This window comes from Phasianus colchicus, chromosome 9 (genome assembly GCF_987193195.1).
Source record: "Phasianus colchicus chromosome 9, bPhaCol1.hap1.1, whole genome shotgun sequence".
Classification (NCBI taxonomy): domain Eukaryota; kingdom Metazoa; phylum Chordata; class Aves; order Galliformes; family Phasianidae; genus Phasianus; species Phasianus colchicus.
The window spans coordinates 6,623,717-6,645,439 of NC_143444.1; the positions used below are offsets into that span (position 1 = coordinate 6,623,717).

Sequence of the window (21,723 nt, forward strand, 5' to 3'; positions counted from 1 at the left end):
GCAGAGATAAATGCACCATCAACACCAAAATGCTCCTGCCTTTCCATTCAAGAATCTAGGTCAGGAATACTACTTGCAGCTTACACAGCACTAAACACCATGGTCAGAATTGGATGTCAGATGGTTATCCAGCAACAAATGCAGTTAGGCACGCTGGGGGAATTTTCACCCTCGTGCTTTTTGTTTTTCCTGGATCAAGAACTTTCTTCATTCGCTCTGGTGAATTCTAGGTGCTACCATCTAGACCAAGGCTCAGCAGAATTTCTCATTGCCACGGAGATGGCCTGCAAACAAACAGCCAAGAAAAACTCCTGAGGTAGTCATTTACCTTCAGCCAACTGAAGGCTTTCCAATTCTAGAAAAAGGATGAGAAAGAAATAGCAGAAGTTATTTTCTAAGGAAATACTGAGAAATCCCTAACGCAACTCCCACTGAACAGCTTAAATAGAACTTCTGGATTCACACTTTTGGAAACAAGCTATTTTGTGTCAGCTACGCTCCTACAACACTCTGATCCAAAAGCTTCATGCATTCATCACTCCGTATACAACAAAGAACCCTCCACACAACATCCTCTTTCTACATCTTGTCCTTCTACCACCTAGTCCACTAGTAAATTTGAATTATAAACTCAGTATATCAATAGCTGAACCTCAGTTCAGATACCCAGCAAGATAAGTTTCTTCCCATAAAACTCAATGTCTCAAATACAGCTCAGATCAGCTTTCCCTGGATATCACTCATATGCCTCAGTGTTTCCTATTACTACATAAAGCCTGCTACATAGATCAAGTAGGCAAGGAGGCGATTTTGAGTTGAAAGAGATTTTAAGCTCTTAAACCACAAGTCTTGACATCAAATTCCATTTGTTGACAACTTTACTGATGAAGTCTTTGCATGAGTGGAAAACAATACAAGGTTTCTTTTGGAGCGTTCTTTTTATCTTTGTACAAGTCTTTGCGTATTATTTTCATTGGTTAATTGTGGGATACGAGCCTTTTAGACATGTGAGCAGGCCACCCATAAGACCCGTCTTAATGATATATTTCTTCCCTGCAGTCAGTACTTCCTCCAAATGGCGTATATTTCCTCTTAACAGGGGAAGAGCTAACAAAGGTTTGAAGACTACATCCTGGTTAACACAAAATTCCTGCAGGCAGGAGGGGGGGGATGGCTGGCTAACCAAGTATGTTTCACACTTGTAATTTCTCCCAAGCCCTCTTAAAAGAAATCCTCCAGTTCAGGTTGCAGAGATGATGCTTTGAACGCTTGCTGACACAGTCAGGTAGAAGTACACCACAAAGAAAGATCACTGAGGCAGGGAACAAAACTGTTTAAACATTGAGATCAATACAGTTCAATAAATTTGTGTACAAGGCCACTTAACTCCTAGCATTAGGTTGCACCCTCCTTTCTTTAGGGAGATCTCCCCCAGCTCAGTAAGGAATAACAGTCAGCTATTACACACTGATATTTCTATGGTAATCCCTAACTGTGTGCTCATACCCTAACTGCATCCTTGGCTTATCACTACAGTCAGAGCTCACATGTCTAATTGAGCAGCTTAGAAATGCAAATAGATTTAAAATACCAGTTATTTAAGTGCAATGCACAGGAAAGAGTACTATAGCTATAAATTCACCTCAGGAGCCCTGGAATGTAATCAAGACTATATGACAACATAAGAGCATGACTGATTTCTAGTTCTGTCACCTCCTCTTGCTTATTCATTAGTTCATCCATGTGTGTATGCACAGAACAATAAGATCTGACAGGTGAAGTGATTAACACAAGCTAATGACATCCCTGGAGAATTCATGCTTATAATTCCCTGCAATTATCCCACAATAACTAATAACTCCTCTTATTTTTAGTATTTAACATGCTCACAGGATGGAGTAAGTGGAGACGGTTGGATAGATGTGTATCTGAGGCTGAAAAGGGTGACGATGATTCTGAGATGCTGAGCAAGCATTCAACACAGACAAACTGAGAACAGTTCAGGATTACTCCTCTGCCACGCAATGTTTAAGAGATGAAGACAGCCCCCTTGCATTGGCTGACAGTGAAAAGGTCTCGTTTGGTAAATAGGAGAGACTTAATGTGACCTTATTAGAAATAAAAAGCCCATAAACATGAAGTAGTGACAGCTGCCAAGAGAAGCATGAATGCACCTAGCTGATATCACCTATACAACTTGATTTGTGACATCAGTTGTTAAACTCATTATCCATCTTGTGTAAGTGTGCTACTTCACAGAAACATTTAACAGACTCTCCATCAAGTAGCTGTGCTGTAAGTGTTTTAGGACAAATTATATATGCACACAAAACACAGATTCATAGATTATGGTGGTACCCAGCTTCATGCAGTAGCATTCAAACCACGACAAGATAATTAGTTAAGTCTCCTTAAACTGATAACAGAGTAAGTTTTGGTAGCAAGAGAGCTGATAACAGCAGTTAAGCATTCAAGGTGAACAAACAATCATTTAAAAATAAACAAAGTTAAACTTGAATAAAGTATTTACGCAACACAGCTAAGGTAATGGCATCAAATTACTGATTTTAAAAGAGTCACGGGTTGATGTATTTGGTTTCCCTTGAAAACAGTAATAAAACACAAAGTCAAGCTCTTCATTATTAAACTTGACCTTCTAGACTCCTTGGATCTTTGATTTTAATAGAAGAGCCCGATAGATGGAAAAAAGGAAGTGTGCATCCAATTAACTCTGCACACATATGGAAAGGCACACCGCCATGCTAAGTTTGTCTTTGAGAAAACCAGCTATTGTGGATGATCAATACACCCATCCACTATAAAACTATCCATAATTTTGTTTAGAAAATATTTTCAGGCTTCAGCCATTTGTTTTCAATCTTTTTCCAAGTCAGATTCTTTTTTCTCCTGCTAGTATTGCCAAGGATTTTTTTTTTTTTAACCATATTGCCATGGGTCAGAAAGAAAACAAAACATAACCTTAAAAGAAAAAGAACTTGCAAATACCTTTGTGCAAAATACATGCAGTAAATTTCAGCTTGAAAGATCAATGTTTTGGAAAGTTATGAACACATCAAAACAGAATTTCTAATGGAAACTTCTGCAGGTGCTGAACTTCACATTTATCTTCTGGAGAAATGATGAAAGCGCAAGAAAGAAGCATTTGTCAGAAGACTTGACTACAGCAATATTCTGAATTCTTAAGTATGAGTCTGTAGAGTTTTCTTCTAGATGTAGCTCCCCCTTTAATAAGTAAAGTCATCACCATTTCATGAAGGCAGGAGGAAAAAAACTTTTATGAGTGAAATAAGCAGAGTTACAGGTGGTAAATTATATGCTCTGAACATGTTGTAATGAAATATTATACAAGTACACTAACTTCAGGGCAAGATCTGTATTAACTAACAAAATTGACAGTCCCAAAGGAATTGCAGTCTATAATTAATAAAAGCTGTTAATAAAATCATGCAATAAATAATATTCAAAGAGGCACACTAGGAAACAAAGTTACCAGGCAATTTCGTATTTCTTTGAAGATTTAAAACAAAAATTTGAAACAGACACTCAATCATACACAAAAGAAGCTGTAACTTACTGAGTGAAGTTGCAATTACTCACTCTGCAGTCATCTGTACTGGAACCAGGTTTGAATTAGTAAAAACAAAACAAAAGAGTAGTGTTCCTTCAGACTCTCCCCACAAAAATAAAGCCTGCTTACATGACTCACAGCTCTGTCAAATACGTTAAACATTCCAGAGTCTTTGCATGCTGAGTTCCACCTTTATTTCTTAAAGTCACCTATTAAAGCATCAAAAGAAACTTAAAATTTGTTAAAAGATCTGATAACCTTTCCTGTGCTTTACTGCTTTATTAAGATAGTAATTTGAACCCCTCTTCCAAATTAATACTTCAGTTTTTCTGCATACATCTGCATGCAGGTTAAGACTTAGATGCATTATCACTACAGGCATAGACCACATCCTTCCCTAAACAGCAGCTCCTCTGGAAGAAATCATTTGGAAAACAGAATGGAGTATTTGTAACAAACACTGCTGACTATGGGAAAGATCTTGGGATTACTATAAAGAACCAACTGGATTAATTTAGTCTGTTAGTAGAACTGGAGTCTTGATTGATGAAAACAGTTTTTCTAAAACCTTCCTACTGACTAATTTGTATTTTCCACACTCCTATCCATTGTTTCTTATCTTCCTTATCAAGTGAAAAGAAAGATTGCAAGTGCAAGTCTGACAAGGCTTCATTTCCTAAAAGATGAATGGCAAGGCCAGATGCTAACCACCACAGCAAGCTCAGAACTGACAGGCTTGCACAAATGTCTTTTGAAATGTGACAGTCTGCATTTGATGTTAGAATACAAAAGGGGAGGGAAGTTGATAAGAAAGAACATCAGAAGTAGTCTTGGCAACAGAAGGAAAACATAAGCAGGGACAGAAAGCACCTGAAATAGATCCTCTGTCCCAACAGGCTTCAGGATGCTCCCAAGGCCCCATTCCTAGCCTTAAGAAGTGATGTCCATTACAACTGAAGCTAAGGGCAAACACAGATGATATGGGCAAGGTTTCCCAGGTGCTGAATATTACTGTCAGTAGAGGAACACTGCACATGCTAAAAAATAAAAAAATACAGAAGCTATGCATTCCACCCAAACGTAAACTACAGCAGGCACCAATGGCAAATTCTTCTGTGAGAGTTGTTTTAACTCTTTCAGCTGCAGTAGTGCAAAGCAGAGTCATTATTTTTTTCATGGCACTGACCTAAACATTGTATAGCTGAACCATTTCAGGATTTCTCAACTAAAGAACACCCCAGCCAAGCTCTGTATCAGCCTCCCAGACAAACAGAGTTGCTGTGAAACTCGGGCAATCTCTCAGTCCCTCTATCTGCACCAAATCTTCACAGAAGGTACTTACTGAGTGCAGCTGGACAGTGGCCAGAGCCCACATTAGTTCTGCTGTAAAGACGGGTCAAATTTGTGACATTATCTGCATAATCCTAAATATTACATGGAAAAAAAAATGATAGCGGACATACAGCACTCCTCAATCTACAGAACAACTATTAAAAAAGTGAAAGCTTAAAGATGTCTTAGCAGTTTCAAGCAGTGCTCAAGTCTCTGCTGTTTAAACAAGAAAAAAACCACAGGAACATGTATTTCTTTCTTAACCTTGAAGGCTCAGACAAAGAGCTTTATATTAAACAAAATAAGTGGCCATCTTTATTGACACCTCTAGTACAAGATACCCAAGATATCCTCTAGTATATGTTTTCCTTTGAAGCTCAGGTATCCTAATCAGCAATATTGTCACCACTTCTCAGGTGAGGCTGTACCTAGCTTAGCAAGTCTCAAACTCCACACAAGCATCTTTAATTTGTACTCAGTTTTCCTCCCCACTCCCATCCCCTTTTTTTTCCTTCCCCTTTTTCCTATTAACCCTGTTGGTGGTTCTCATTAGAAGGCTCTGGATGTCTATTCGCAGACAGGTTCAGGATAACTTCCTTTAGGAAGTTTTGTGTAAACAAATCCTCATGCCATTCTGAACAGGGTTGCTCACGTGCATCACCTTTATGTGATTCAAGTTTGCAATAATCTGCAGACACGCTGTTGGGTCTTTGATCTTTCAACAAAAAACAGTGCCTCTAGAAAGCTCATTCTTTTGTGGTTTTCACATCATTTCTGTAGGTTTCTGGGAAATTTCTGCTACCAGAGTGTATACTATTGCATGACAGTAAGCAACAAGTTCCAAACCATGAGAGACAATGCATGGAAACACCTTTCATTCCTTGAGACATTCATTTTGAGACAAGTAAGAAAAAAAGCACGGACTATTCATTCTTTTTTGACACAGCATTAGTCATGGCATTCGATGCTATCAAATTAAGACAGTCCACAATTTCACTCCTTCTCAGTCTTAACAACTTTTCCATCACAAAAAAAAAAACAACTTGAAGAGCTTCGTGAAGCATGTTGGAGGAAGGAAAATATCTTTATGACAAAATAACTTGAGGATAAAAATTCTACATTCACATCAGCATGAGACAAAAAGGCAAAAAAAAAGAAGCTGTCACGTGGTAAATATATTAAATTGCAAGGAAAACTGTTTGTCCTCTGCATGAGGACTTCCCCAAATATGCCTTGGTTTATTTGCTGAGATAATGCCAGACTTCCACATCACTTAAACATGAATGAAGTGACAGAAAGCAGCAGACACCATGTCACACACTGAAAAACACAAAACACATTACCTCTCGTTTGTTTCTTCTGGCAACTTTGAGAAATTCCATAAGGATCTGCAGCTGGGCAGCATGGGACTCCTGTAAAATAATAAATAAGGGTGTGCAACTCTTTCATGGTCTGAGAAAGCAGCATTCATACACAGCATTCATATATTCACTTAGCAAAGAAACAGCTTTCATTCAGAGATGAGGACAAGAAAATGGGTTATTAAGGCAGTTTTAAGAACAGTAGTTTTACTTGCCTCACAGGTTTTAAAGATTTTGATTTGGTTCATGACAAGTTTTAACACAAAAGAAACCCCCTAACAGTTCTTGTTTTGTACTTCTGAAGGCTTACTAAAAAAAAAAAAGGAAGTGTTTCTTTTTTTCCCCTTCAACTGCACCTGAAATTGCTTTTGGAATACACATTCTTTGCACACTTGTCTATCCTGGAAGATCGTTAGCATTCACTTCTGCAAATAGCAGACTAAAGTATGAAATACTCCTATGAAAAACATCTCCCAAAACTAACACTTGGGATTATGTAAAGAGACATGACGGCTGCTGAAGATTCTTCCGGAAGACAAAATCACTGATGAAACTAAAACATATTTCTAGTCTTTCCATAATAAGTTATCTCCATCAAACTTCGGCTTAATAATTACACCCAAATTTGCTAAAAACTTAAAGAGGAGAAGAAGGACCAGGAGGGACAAAAAACATTTCAGAATATAGTCCTATAGTTGTATTCCAGTATTCTGAAGTTTGTTTTCACAGTCTGCAGAAACATTTGTTACTGAAAGACTGTGAACATTAAATCAAAAAAATTCATGACATCAGCACACACAACCCATTAAGGGCAGAGGGGACAGAAAACATAAGGAGATTTGGATACAAGGAAATAATTTTCTCCCCTGTAATTTTCTTATTCTCTCCCCACTCCTGTGACTGTAATTAAGAAGTAAAGCAAGTAAACACAAGAAAAATGCAGTCAAGCATTCTTCAAGTGTAAGAGGATGGCTTTTACTTTGTTTTTTGAAAGTTAAGTATCCTTGCAAGATTTTCCTGCTCAGAAGTACTTATAAGCTCAATCATGCTTCTTTGTTTCACATTTGACCTGAGTGACAAACAGGCTTGAGAACAAAGAGGTTTTACTTTGAAGTTAGAAACTATACTCCCACCCTGGCATCATCAAATGACAATGAAAGAGTTATGTACAAAACTTCACCCCCATACCCCAAGAGAGGGATATAATCTTGCTCGAATAAATAGTTTTGTGTTACTCCCCCACTATCAGAGGCACAGACTGAGTAAATATTGATTCTACAGGAATAAGATACACAATTTCCAATACAACTTTTCCTCACCATTTCAATCCTACTCAAACTTCCTTAATCCCAAGTTTGTAACCCAGTTTAATTTAGAAGATTTAGCTCTTATAACTGAAAATGGTTATCTGAGACCAAGGGCATAGAATAGCTAAATATCTAACTTTCCCAAACCAATGACATCACTGATTAATCACAGGAACAGCTTGCTTCACTCTGCACAGATCTTCAAACTGACTTAATATACAAAGGCTCAAAAAAACCAAACACTTACTGCTTCTAATTGCTTCTTCTTTTGCACCAGCAGCTCAAGCATCAGGTTGACATTAGCCAAGTCAAGATTGTCTTGATCAGTTCCCAACAAATCTTGAATTATCTGCCACCTGTGGCCATTCTAGAAGGAAAATGAGAGACATTGGACAGAAGGTTCAAGAAATTCAGGGCTATACCCAGCAACAAGTATCAAAACTGCACTATTTCATCCCTTTGTAAAAAATTTCAAAGCAGTTTTTGGAAATCAAAATCCCCAACTCTCCCACATGTACAGGAAATAGCTCTTCTGTCCCACTGCTCTGTGTAACTGCTTATCTTGTTTGGAAGATATTTTGAGAATCTGTGCTTTATGAGAACACAGCTACTGCTAGGAAAAGATTATTACACAGCCACAGTTTTATTTGATTTGTGCCCTAGTTTTTGAGAACATATTTCTATGGGGAGGAAAAGCAAGCATGTTTATGGAAACTCAGTTGAATTATATCTACCTGAAATATTGTTAAGTGGCAATACCTTTTAATTTTTTTAACCAAGGAATACATAAAGCCTTTATGCTAAATTCAAATGGAAGAAAGTAGCATCAGCCCATTTCTTTCATGCCCCCCCCTGCCCACGCTATTCCTCTTAAGTGCATTTTCATGGGAAACACAAGAGCAGGAAAGAAGACTGAGCTCAGCAGGCTGATCTTTTCATCCAACTTGTTAGAGCTGAAAAGGACTCCTTGGAGAGCAAGCACACCACTGTACAGCCCAGACTCCTTCCCTAAAGGTTGTTTGCCCTTCTTTTTCTCAGTAAAGTTAGGCAAAAAAAAAGTATCTTTCAGAAGAGAAAAGGCTGAATTATAGGTTAACACTAGCATAGCTTTACATTAGGAAGACTCAGGATGCAGCTGAAAGGTCTTTGGGCCTCCTAAAACCCAAAGCTGGATCAAAAACCTTGTCCTCAAAAGCTATGACACTAAATCAAGATATTTAGGTTTGCAAGAACTAGAAATGCCTTCCAATCTAAAGCAGACGTTTTCTAAGAAGCTATAGAGTATTTGTATTGGCTACATTAAGACAAATAATGTAACATCCATATAGAACATTATTCCTTTTTACACAACACTTAAAACCTGTGGGAACAGCACAGACAAAAATCTCAATTTCAATCTGGAACAACTAGAAAAAATATATATATATCACTTCAAATCAAGTCAATATGCTAATGGAGAAATTTTAAATAATACAACCTAGAATAAATTTCAGGGTGTACTTTTACTCTTCTAAGAATGGAAAGAAAGAACAAGCATGAGATTCATGAAAAAGAGAAGTTAACAGTGAAGTTGCTGAACTGTTGAAGATTTTTATTTATTTAATATTTTGGAAGGACAGTAATAAAGGAGACAAAATATTAACCTGAAAATTATTAACCTGGAAATAAATTCCTTCCAGAAATGGAAAGTAATTGGAACACTGTTCAAAGGCTTGTCAGGCTCATTAGGTAAGGCTGAGGAGAAAGAGGCATTTGAGTAAAATGAGATGTACAGAGAAAGAAAGACTCATATCTGCAGATATTAGATTCTAGAACTGCACTTTCAGTGTGAACAAGAATGCTGTAGATTTGTTAATGCTACGTGCAATGTGAATCTTGCCTTAACCATCACTGAAGGGACCAGAAAACAATCTTTACATACTGGTGCTATTACTTAATGGATTCTACTAAATGATTTAGAAAGTTTCAGAGATCCCTTAATGTGGTTTCTACAATTAATGAGACAAATCCACTGCCAAGAAACAGTGCTCAGCACAGGATTCATTTGTTGTAACATGTCTCAACTTCTTTTATTACATTTGATGTTAAGAGAACGGGCACATTAAGAAGCACATGCAGCATCAAGGCTTCTTGTTTTAGAAGACATGGTATTTTTGTTTGCTGGCAGAAACAGATAATAGTGTTCTTGGAGTAAGGTCATGGTAGATTTTTCCACTTACTGACAGTTATCTAACGTAGAGGCATCCACAAGCATAGTTTTAATGCTGTACTGTGAGAAAGCAGAATTGATTTCCAAAAAGTTGCTGCACATTCTTTCAGGTTAGCTGTAAGAATTTTAAAGCTAGGTATTAAATCCCTTCTATTTTATCTTCAGTAGAAAATGGGTGGTAAATAAGCCAACGAATCTTGAAAGTGTACTCTTTTCTGAAGCTCACAGTTGCTGGAAGCATTGTTTTCTACAGTGTAACCCCTAAATTAATAAGGCCTCAACAGAGATCTCATTATTATTATTATTACTTTCTAACTGAACAAAATATCTTTACTTTGCATCCTTATTTACAAGTTATGGAAGCCAAGGAAGGAAACCTGAAGAACTAAGACAAATATTATGCAATTTTTCTGATTAATATCATATACTGTTCTGATCTTAAATGTACAAAAGCATCCATTGCTACAGCAGAGGGATTTCCTCTAGAGAACACAGCTCAGCCTAAATTGCACTCTGATTCCCCAACACGAACAAAATCTAGAAGAGAACCAGGCAGCTGTACCTGGGATCAGAGCCAGTACAGCAGTACTCCAAACACATCTTTCTCCCTCTTGTGGTTACTATTATCCTTCCTTCAATTTCTCTTTAGAACCTAACCTCTCACGCATGATCAGACAAGCCTGTATTACTTATTAGTCTTAATGTAGCTGTAATTTCCAGCACTGAATAAAGATTGTTACCTTTAAATAAGTGTGTTTTCATGGGTAGTTTCTCAGGTTATATTCAGTACATATTCACATGACATTTAGTTATGCTAAGTAACTAGCAACTCACTTCTACCTCTATGAATGTTGGCAGGAAGAACTGGAGTTAATAAGGCTGTGGAGATACACTAATATTGGTGTTACTCCCCCACAAAGCATATTAAAACACCAGCTTGATAATACAATCTCTAATAAATTAAGCCACGTAATAGCAATTGTTGTACAAAATATTTAAATAAATATAAAGTAAGAAAGGTTGAACATACGGTGCTACTCACTGAATGGTCCAGTTTGAATCTTTTCTCCTCAGATCTCTGTTTTTGTTTAAGAATAAGTTCATTGACTGAAAAAAAAACAACAAAAAAAACCCCAGGTATCAGAAGAGTTATTTAAGAGTTCAAATAAAATATGAGAAAATTCACCCCCATTTTTATTTTCAATTACACAGAAAGTTTACTAACAACTAAAACAGTATGAAGTTACTGATATTTTTCTAAATTTACTATCTGGCCAAATTTCTGCAAAGGGTATAAAGATATATAAGAGGCCATCTGCAAATATAATGCCTACACATTAACAAAATTGCTCCACTTCATTTTTCTAAGCATCAGTGTGTCTGTCTTGGAACTGGAAAACACATCACAGAAGAGTTTGAAGGATATAAAACATCAACAGATTTACTACAGGCCAAGAACAAGTGCAGCCAAACAAAAACTTACTTAGTCCTTTATATTAGTACATTCATTCTTAAAATATTTAATTTCACACCAGTAGTGTAAAGAGACAGAAGTTCACCCCTTTCCATACATACACCTCTTTTTCTCCCAGTACAGACCCCTTAACTGTAAGTGTACAGAAACAATGCTTCAGCCTAACACAACCTCCACAACTTGCCTTAACACCACTTCCAGCACAGCATGCTTGGGGCTAAGTCAGGGTGCCTGTTTCTGAAACATCTGTTGGCTACTGTGGCTCAGAGGTTATTACTAAATGGATATCCCAGCTATAAAATCAAGATTTGTTCTATGTTGATATTTCATACTCCAACATGTTTCACTTGGATCTTTTCTCCCTGTAATATAGTATTTAACTATTTCCCTTCTTTGTTTCTGCAGCAATTAATTAGCACTGTACACACGTACAAATATTTTCTGTATGTAATTTAGACACAAAGATGACACGATCACATGAGCCACGCAGTGGCAGTCAAAATAGCACCATTCAGCCTCCCCACATCAGCATCTGTACTTCAGAAACAGCACAAGTTCTTGGTTATTAAACAAATGACAGCACAAGAAATCAGAAGTAATTATAGAGATTGAAATCTCTACTCACCATAAAATATCATCTTGCTGCTGTTTGCATGCTATAAAAAGCAAGTCACAGCCTTGCTGCCATAACTCAGCATACAGAACTGCTCGAGGCAGTGGAGTATTAACAATTTATACTACTAGCCACGTGTATTTATTTATTTTAAAACACAGTTGACCAAAGGGCTGATGCTTGGACTTCATTTTCAATCTCTGCATGCAGATTATTTATAGGATGAATTTACAGGTACATGTCTCCCATCACAACTAAGACATTACTTACACAAACAAACCTAGAGCTCACCTAAAAAGTTGGGATAAAGATGATCTATGTTGTCCACAACATAATTACATTTGGGACATCTGTTGTTGTCTTCCAAGCTCTGGTGAATACATTTGTAGCTATTAAAAAAAACAACAAATAAAATACAAGTGAATAAACAGAAAATAAAAAGCTACACAAGCACAAAGGAAATAGTATAAACCTTAGATAATGTGTACTTCCTTTGGATGGCTAGTTAACAGCTGCATTGCCAAGATGCTACAGTGGAGTCAAGGCATTCCAGTATTGACTAAGGGCATGCTACAGCAAAAATTGAAGTTCTTGGCAAGGATTACAAAATTGTGTTTAAGTACTGCACTCAGTTATTTCAATAAGAATTGTGACAATGTGGCTACTTCAGTCATGCTTGATCTTGAATTCATGCTCCTCTTCCACAGGTAAAGCAGGCAGATGGGCTGCATTATTCAGAAGCAACTTTTTTACATCAGCCAAATATTTTGCAAGCGAAATTGAAAGCTAGTGCACATTCAGATAATAGTGCACAGGCATCTAAAAGAGTCTCACAATTTTCTCCCCCACCTCCCAGTGGTTGTTCTTAATACAAGGCACTCCAAAGGCGCTGAGATAACTAGTTAGCCATTTGAGGGATGGACTAACAAGATGCACTTCAGCATGGAGCTAAAGAACCTCACTCCCTATCTAGCTTCAAGTCAGCTGAAGAAAGAAACATCCAATGACGCATCATTGTTCTGTTCTACCTAAATAATGGTACTCTAATGCCCTTCATCTTGGACTTCTTAAAAAGAATCCCAGTGATCTATAATGAAACATTATGTACAAAGCACAAAATCAAGTGTTATCCTACCTGTATGCAGGACAAAACATACCCTGAAAGTTAACTGCTGCTCAAGGTGATTGTTTTATGCTCCTAAAATACTACTAGTAAAAAGTAGGAGATTATTTTTCTATTTAACAGGCACTGTAAAAGTGTAGTACACACCAGACATTAAAACCTCATGGGTCAACACTTATTCCAACCCCCTAGCTGAAGCCTGGGAAGCAGATAACTCCACACCTGCACCTGGAGGGTTCTTGTCCTTCTCCAGAGAAGATTTGCTCCTTGTGAAAGCCAGAGATAACATACTGAAAAATACATAAACCTCAAGCCAATGTGATGTAACAGTTTCCTAGTAAACATTTTGCAAAGAGAAAAATATAAAGGAGTGAATAAAGAAGCAAGCTTGAAACATACCCTCTCTCTTAAGTTCAATAGAACTGCAACAGATAATGTGGAGGCCTCTTCAAACTGTGTAAGGCTTGCACAAAAGCAAAGAGGACCTGCCAACACCAACACTGGCTCTCATGACCTTTATAACAGCAACACCCACTGCTTTAGATGGCAATAGAAAAAAAAACCTTTTCATTTCCAGCAGAAACAGCCCTGACCCTGGACATGGAGTGCTATCAACAGTTTACGACCATTTTTTTCTTTACAGAGAAATATATACACTAAGCCTCATTTTAAACACTTAGGAGACTTCTTTATTTCAGTCTAACTGGTGGCAACCACCTCTTAAAACTTGATTTCATTGTCTTCAATGTAAGGCCAGAAAACAGAAGGAACAACTCACAAGGAAAGTGATCCACAGCAATGTTAGGTCTCAAGCACCATACAGGATGGATGATCTGTGCAATACAAAGATCTTACCAGAAGCTGTGTCCACATTTTGTCATGTAGGCTTCTTCAATCATATCAAAGCAGATGGGACTGGAAAAAAAAATAACAGTTATGTTTTTCTAACGTATTAATAATCTGAAGCAGCCACTCAAACAAGCGTAATATTTTATGCTTGTAAAATAGAACAGAAAAAAAGTGCAACGGCAACTAGACAGTATAAAGATCAAAAGGGCAATCAGCAGTTCTTTGAACTCTGAGCAATACTGCAGTTTGTTTCAACTGGAAACCAGGTACGTGCTCACCCTTGAAGCTTTCAACAGTTGTAAACCACTCAAAGCCAGAGCACCAGTGACAAGCAAAGAACATCCTGGCCAATTCAAGCTGACCTTAAACTATTTTTAACATAAGTTATGTCTAGATGACACCAAGATCAGTTTTTTCTTTTGTTTTTTCAGCCAATAGCTAGGCACAATTAAAAGAAATGACTCAGTAGTGATGCTATGAGAATCAGCTGTAATAAACCTGAGGCACAGGTGCCAGTGAGGGCTGTGCCCTGTAGGGCACACCAGACAGCAGGCAGAGCTGAAGGACACCTGAAGGTATATAGTGCAACAAGTAAGAACCAACAGCCTGAAGGTATGGTGCAACAAGTGGGAACCAACAGACAAACAGCATTCAGAGTCACAGGAGAAAACAGAGGACATGGGAACCCAAATTAGGAAAACAGGAGAATGCAGCTGGGCACCAAAGCTTTAGCTCTTTTCAGAACTATTTCTCAACCAACACAAGCACAGCACTCTGAGCAAGACACGCAGCCAGGCAGTGCTCCACAGAGCCTGGGACAGGCAAGAGGTGAAAAGATCTACTGAGATGGCAATACAGGATATCTGCCTCCTTAACAAGTGGCTGCAATGAATTTGGAAGGGAAATGGAAGGCAAACAAAAGCAGAAGAGCCGCACTCGACTCCCAGTGCCTGCTATATTTGCTATTAGTGATGGTTAGTAAGACATGCTATCATATACATGCCTTCAGAATTTGACCAGGTATCTAGCAAGGTGCTGTGGACAACAGTATCATAATTTTCTATGTAACATGTGCAGCAGATGTGCCACAAGCTACACCTTGCTTTCAGGCCCAGAGATTCCAATGCTGTCCTCACGCTCCTGCTAGTCCATACAAATCTCCAATTGGAGAGGAGTTCACCAGCAGTTGCTTTCTGTAGAAGCAGCCTCCCCTTAGGAGATGCATTCTCATAGAATAACCTGTTAAAAAACTGCTAACAGCCTTTGCTGTTTGCACAAATCTTTTCTGAATTTAAGATGAACCCATTTGATGTCAGACCAAACAGGCAATGCCTAGCTAAGCAGGCTCTATTTCACCACAATTTCTCCCCTAGAGCCTAAAAAAGTTATCACAGGAGTCATTCCCAACATCCCACCACCCTTTTCATAGGATATTAATGTCTGGGATCCACTGAGCATTTAAAAGGAAGAACAGCATCTCTTAAAATATCTCTGAAGCCCATAGAGAGTGGAAGCCATGACCACTGCAAACTAAATCCTCCTCAAAGTGACCAAATTGGGAAGGACGGATGCCTTTAAGTTTGTTCAACCTGACACACGAACTACGTTGTCTTAAACACCCCAGAAAATCTGCTACATGAACACAACTTAACTGTGAGCAAAGCAGAACGTTATTCTTTGCATCACTGCTGGTCCTCAAAAGAAGCCACTGAAGTAAGTAACAGACACCTGCTGCTCCTGTGCCCCAGCAGATCCTTTACTGTGAATCAGTTGTCCTAAGTTGCACAAAGCGTTAAGGTCATTTGTTTCTAAAACGGGAGTAACTTCGTTTCAAGGAATAAATTCTCAACAAACTTGGCCAACAAGGATGTATGAACCAGAGGGGAAAAAATAAATAAATCAAGCATCCCTTAAGGGCTAGCTAACAGAATATAGAATCAAAAACCTGTGGTTACAGAGAGGTAGGGGGGGAGGTCTCTGAGGATGGTCTCTCCCCACTGGTGATGAAGAGTTTCATTACCTTGCTGCCCTCCAGCCAAGCCATATAACATGGCATTATTTGGAGACAGGGGCTAAAAACTGCTGTTTTCTGCAGCATCAGATGTGTTTTCTCCGGTACACTCCTAGCACGCTGCTTGCAATAAGCGCAGGAAACAACAAAGCTGCAAGTCTGCAGCAAGACATCACAAATTAGAGCTAAAGAAGGAACACACCCTCCTGACACGACAGCTATCCAAGACCATTGTTTCCCAACTTATTCTTCTTCATACCAGTTTGACTGGAGAAGTGACAGAGCCAAAACAGCTGAGAAAAAGCAAACTGAGCCTGCAAAAATAGCCACTTGGCTCCAGTGTCATTCTCAACAGAGCCTGAAGTTTCCATTCAGAACCATTTCTCAACCCAGATACTCAATGACTTACAAGGGAAAACAAAACTGATGTCTCTAATACTTATCAAAGCCAAGCTGGCTGTAACCCACCGAAGTTGCAGTGCACCAGTTGTCTTATGTTAGTCTAATGGAGGGAAAGTTAAGAAATGAACAGAGGCATGAGACAGGAACTTGAGTCCCACAACAGCTTGCAGCACGCACTGAAGCACAGGGCATGGTGAAACCAAGGCTCCTCCACATGAGGTAGCTCCCGTTCGCTGTTTGATGGACTCAAGAAGCAGAGTCATGTAAAAAAGGTGCAGATTACTCCAGCAAGCCACAGGTTTCACTGCTCTTTACCAGATACAGATACCTTATTGACTAAACAATTACCTGCCCTACACTTTCTAAACCACAAAGGCTTATCTGTGCACCTGGTTGAAGCAGTCATTATAAAACTCAAGCACATTTCATATTTCCTTCTGTTCCACAGCAAAGCAGACCTGCTAAAGTTTCTCCCTCTTACTCCATTCTTCTGGGATCTAAGGGAGCAGCATCGGCTACAGGCTCTGAATGGTCAAGCTCTGAGTAAACAACAATGATCACTGCCATCAAGTATCTGCTGGATACAGAGCTCAAATGTAACACAGATCACAAGAATACAAACAACTACACTTATACATGTCATCATTAACATGGAAACATCTGAAGAAAGAACTGGTTTTAAAGACCTACAAGTCTACCTTTAAACGTAGCAAGCAGAGCTTCCCACGCCCAAGTTAGCTGGGCGTACCTCTGTATGCAATATACTCTTTTCCATATGCTCTTATTGATGTCAGAGCTCAAACAAGCACTGAAATGAAGCAGCCACTGAAAAGTCAGCCTGTAGTTCAGACCACCCCCTTTCCCACCCCTGGTTTGGGAAGCAAAACAACTGGCAACTGGTTTTAGAAAGTTTTAGTCAACCATTAATTGGGAGGGTTAAGGCAAGGCCTGGGAAAACCATAGGCAATTACACTGCTGCAGAGGAGGAAATCCTCCAATTAGAGGATTCCCTGTCAGACGCTCCTGAGGCAACTGGAAAGAGACTTGGCTACACAAGCAATACAAAGCCTGTCTTTAAATTCTACATCCTACACCAAGAGGAACAAGAAGTTTCCCATATCACCATAAAGTTGTCTAGTAAGTCACACACATGTGCTTTCCTGGTCTGGCGTAATGCATTTCCAGGCAGAAGCTGAAAAGTACTACAAACAGTACCTACTTGCAAACCCCTGAGCTCAAGATTTCACAACTCAGACTAGCAGCGTATGCCAGCATTTGCATTAAAGCCTCAGCCTGACATTTCTGAGAGCACGTTTTTGGAAGACAAAGAGGCTGTGCACGCTTATGCTACCAACAGGATTTTCACAAAGAAGTTCAGGTAAGTTGTGTACGTGAAGGCCCTTCTTCCTCCAGCTTCAGTTTGGTACAGGCAAGATCTGATGCCAAATCTCCAGCTGCATCTAACAGTAACTCTCAATCCACACGCAGGAAGATCACTGAACGACTACTGCATCTGGCAGAGCCTTGAAGGCAACCTTGGAAAAGCTGCATATTGAAAGCTCCCTCTTCTCAGACTAAGATAGCCAAAGCTTGTTTAAACCAATTCTTCAAACCTGCACAGACACCTGTCTGGTGGATGTTAGTCAAAGTTGCCAGTTGAGTTTTCACTTCTCTATTGCATAACTGTACTGCTACTTCAAAAAAAAAGATGAGTGCTATAATTCAAACCTATTGTTAATAGCAGGTGCTACAGCCCACTAACATACATGGCAGTGAAGAACCCAGGTAAGTTACTATAATTATTACTTGCTCTTAAAGCTTCTGACCTATAGTTAAATAGGCCCAGCGTGGCTCTCCTTTAAAGTACAAAAGGGCAGTAAAGGCATTTTGCCCTGATTACTGCTCAGCTGATTTTTTTTTCCCTTCTCACTTATTCAGCCAGCAGTATTCCTGAATGAGGAGAAAACAGTTAATTACACACTCTCCTTGCAGCACTTACCTGCAGGGAAAAAAAAAATAGCAGCGTGAAACTCTGCTTTCTGAATGGACTCAAAGTATTCAAACTGTCCTATAAACATAATGGTAAGGTCTTGATATCCCCTGCTTTCAGCAACCTTATTCCTATGGCTCACAACAAAGCATAAACTGACTGGACAGGAATGGGAAGCGATGGCTGCAGGCCAGAGCATAACGAACATACAAGGGCATTCACCATCGCATCACTTACTATAACCAGAAAAAAAGTAGCAAAGCAGCTATTTCCCCAAACAAGGGCCCTTAAGCCCACTTCATGTGGCCCACTGCTCAGAGCACACCAGTCAATTGCAGCTGTCTGCTCACCCCAGTTCCACTACAGAGCAAACCTACAGCAACAGGCAATGACCAGAAATTACTTCTATTACTAGCAGGAAGTAGTCGCTGTTTTTTCTGCCACCAACTTCACAGCAGCTTCACTTAAGTAACAAGGACACTTCCCATCTACTCTGACAGACCACTTTAGGATCAAGTCCACGGGGCTTTGCTATGACACTTGTCCAGCAGACACAAACATCCAATCTTCCCCTGTAAATCAGCAATCACACAGGACCACCTTGGCAGCTGCAGTCCACTTTTTCTCTCTCCTCTTGTACTTCCAGCTGATGACTTTCCTGCAGCTCACGCTTGTTTCCACTCTCTTATCACCATCAGCTGAGAGCACTCACCCGACCTTTCTGTTCTCACATTTTAGTACATCCACGCAGCCATAAACGCCAAACCTCCTCCTGATGTTTGAAGATTTGAAACCCATTACCAGCAAGCTGTCTTTAAACTGAGAATTACCACCAGCTCCCACAGCAGACACAGCACTGGGCCTTGGTCTTCCACATCTGTTGGATGGGTATTTTCAGCTACAAGCAGCAGCCCTGGCTGAACATCAGAAGGATGACGTGGGAAGGTTCAAGGAAGAAAGCTTTTCTCATCACTGCAGAAATTCTGAACATTAGAAGGACGACATATGTAGAGGATTAAGGAAGAAAATGTTTCTCATCATCACAGAAGTTCTCTGCTCATCTGGGTTTAGGTGCTGGACTCCCACAAACACTTACCTCCAACTAACAGAGGAAGGCCCACACCACTTTTGCTGTATTTACAGTGATCAATGCCCCAAAATAATAAAAGCGATGGCCAAGGGGACACAAAATCATAGGGGTTGGTTGGAAGGGACCTCTGCTAAAACAGATTCCCTACAATAGGTCACACAGTGCTCAAGTGGCCTTGAATATCCCCAGAGAAGGGAACTCCACCACCACTCCGGGCAGCCTGTTCCATTGCTCTGCCACCTGCACAGTAAAGAAATACAGGACTGTGGGGGCTGGAAGGGAACTCTAGAGACCATCTGGTCCAACCCTCTGCCAAAGCATGCTCTCTAGACCAGGTTGCACAGGTACTAAAGACCCAGGTGGATGCGTGTCTCCACAGGAGACTCCACAACCTCCCTGGGCAGCCCGTTCCAGTGCTCTGTCACCCTTCCCGTGATGAAGCCCTTACTTACACTTGTGTGGAACTTCCTACGCTCCAGTGTGTGGTCGTTTCTCCTTGTCCTGTCACCACACAGCAGTGAGAAGAGCGCGGTGCATACCGCACCTTAGATATTTAGATCTAGAAGAACCCAAAGAACTTCTAACTCACTTTAGTACGAAACTCCCTATCATGCAACTCCTGCCCACCGTCCCTCCGTTCCGTGGCAGGGCAGCACCAAAAGATCCCCATCCAAGTCGCAGGGATAAACGGCCACGAGCTCAACTTTCCCTCACCAGGGAGATGCTCCAGGCCCTTAACGGAGGGATTTCTGAAGCGCTCCTTACAGCCCCCGTGCAGCTGCCAAAGGAGCGAGCAACCGAGCCACGGGACCGGCCGCAGGATCCTCCAGCTGAGGAGCGGCAACAGAACAGCGGGAGCCCTCCGTGAGAGAAGGGGAGACCGCGGGAAGGGCCGAGGGCCGCCTCGGGAGGCCTCGCTCCCCCTCCATCCCCGCACTCACCACACGAAGTCGTTGCTCTTGTCCTCGTAGGAGTTGAGCAGCCCGTTGCAGAGCGGGGTGAGCAGCGGCCTCTTCCTGCCCCCTCCTCCCGCCCCGCCGCCACCAGACGAGCCGCCGCCGCCGCCGGGCCGCGCCGCCGCCGCCAGCCGGGCCAGCCCCGCGCCCGCCGCCGCCGCTGCGCCCGAGCCCGACACGGCGGCCGCCACCAGCACGGGCCGCGCCGCCGCGCCGCCCGAGGAGGACGAGCCGGGCGCCATGGCCGCGGAGGAGGAGGAAGAAGAAGAAGAGGAGGAGGAGGAGGAGGAGGCCGGGGCGGCGGGCGGCGCGGCGGGGTGCGGCGGCGGGCGGCTGCCCGACATGCCGAGGCCGGGCGGAGCGGGGCCGAGCGCGGCGGCCTCAGCGCATCGCGTGCGCGCGGCGCCGCCGGAACAATAAAGTTTGTTCGAAGAGGAAGGAGAAGAAGAAAAAAAAAAAAAAAAAACCAACAAAACGCGCCCGCCCGCGCGCCCCCGGCCCGGCGCTTGTTCAATCTTTATTGACAGGCGGACACCGCCGCCGCGCATGCGCAGCCCGCGGCGGGGCTCCTCCCCTCAGGGCGGGGCGGCGGAGCGAGGCCCGGGGGTGGTTTTGTGAGGGTCCCAAACGGGCTGCGGTTTCGAGCGGAGTTTCACAAGTCACTCCGTAAGCACGCGTAGGGAGGGCGGCCTCAGTCTGCCACGGGTCTCTTGGCTTCCCCTTCTGCCTCTCCCTTCGGTCCGTAGCTCCGCGTCCCGGCCATCAGTGCGCACGGCACCCCCAGGGATGTGTTGGTTGCCCTGCGGGGAGCCGCTGCCCCCAGAGACACTTTCTATCTAGGCTAAGGGTGTTGTGAGCCGTGCTGAGGGCAGAGGGCTCCATCAAACAGCAACCGTCTGCTCCTGAGCGTACGGTCATAGCACAGTCTGAGTTGGACCTTAAAGCCATCTGTTATTGCCTGCACTGTGCGGGGACACCCGCAGCTCCATCAGTGCTCGCAGCCCATCCAGCCTGACCTTGGTGTCTGCAGGGATGGGGAACCACCACCTCTTTGGTGCCGCTGCCTCACTACTTGTACTGTAAAAAAAACAACCAGTTGCTTCTTTTCAAACAGCCTACAGAATCACATAGCCTGCTTTGCGTTGACTCATTGCATTGCCCACCATCAGCTCTCTAGGGTTAAAGAGATTTTGAAACCTGGTGAAACTCTAGGGCATTCCCCAAGGTTGGTAATCCCATAACAAAGTATGGAGAAATGCCCATAGAGCTGAGTTCTGCCGCACTCCTCCTGGCGCAGGCAGTGAAGTGTACCTTCAGTGCACTGCAAAACCACTGGTAAAACTGGTCTGGGAGAAAATGGTGGCTGTGGGTAGGCAGTGTTGGTCAGCTATCTGGCGTGTGCCATGGAGCCTGCATC

General features: G+C 41.5%; 1 protein-coding gene across 3 annotated transcripts in view; it reads right to left on the bottom strand.

Moving 5' to 3' along the window:
* The window catches only part of COP1 (COP1 E3 ubiquitin ligase), a 129,398-nt gene extending 108,637 nt beyond the window's left edge, over positions 1-20,761 (bottom strand). For 2 of the 3 annotated variants that reach the window (XR_016469075.1, XM_090145964.1), the window contains exons 1-6: positions 20,292-20,761; positions 13,864-13,923; positions 12,177-12,274; positions 10,829-10,905; positions 7,837-7,956; positions 6,265-6,333 (exon numbers count right to left, since the gene is read on the bottom strand). Coding sequence is in view for 2 of the 3 variants with exons in the window: in XM_090145964.1 (XP_090002090.1) it covers positions 6,265-6,333; positions 7,837-7,956; positions 10,829-10,905; positions 12,177-12,274; positions 13,864-13,923; positions 20,292-20,650 (783 nt within the window). In the remaining variant the exon portion in view is untranslated. The remainder of the gene's footprint in view (positions 1-6,264; positions 6,334-7,836; positions 7,957-10,828; positions 10,906-12,176; positions 12,275-13,863; positions 13,924-20,291) is intronic. The other variant, XM_090145965.1, reaches the window with a different exon arrangement.
* Between the last annotated feature and the right edge of the window lie 962 nt (positions 20,762-21,723).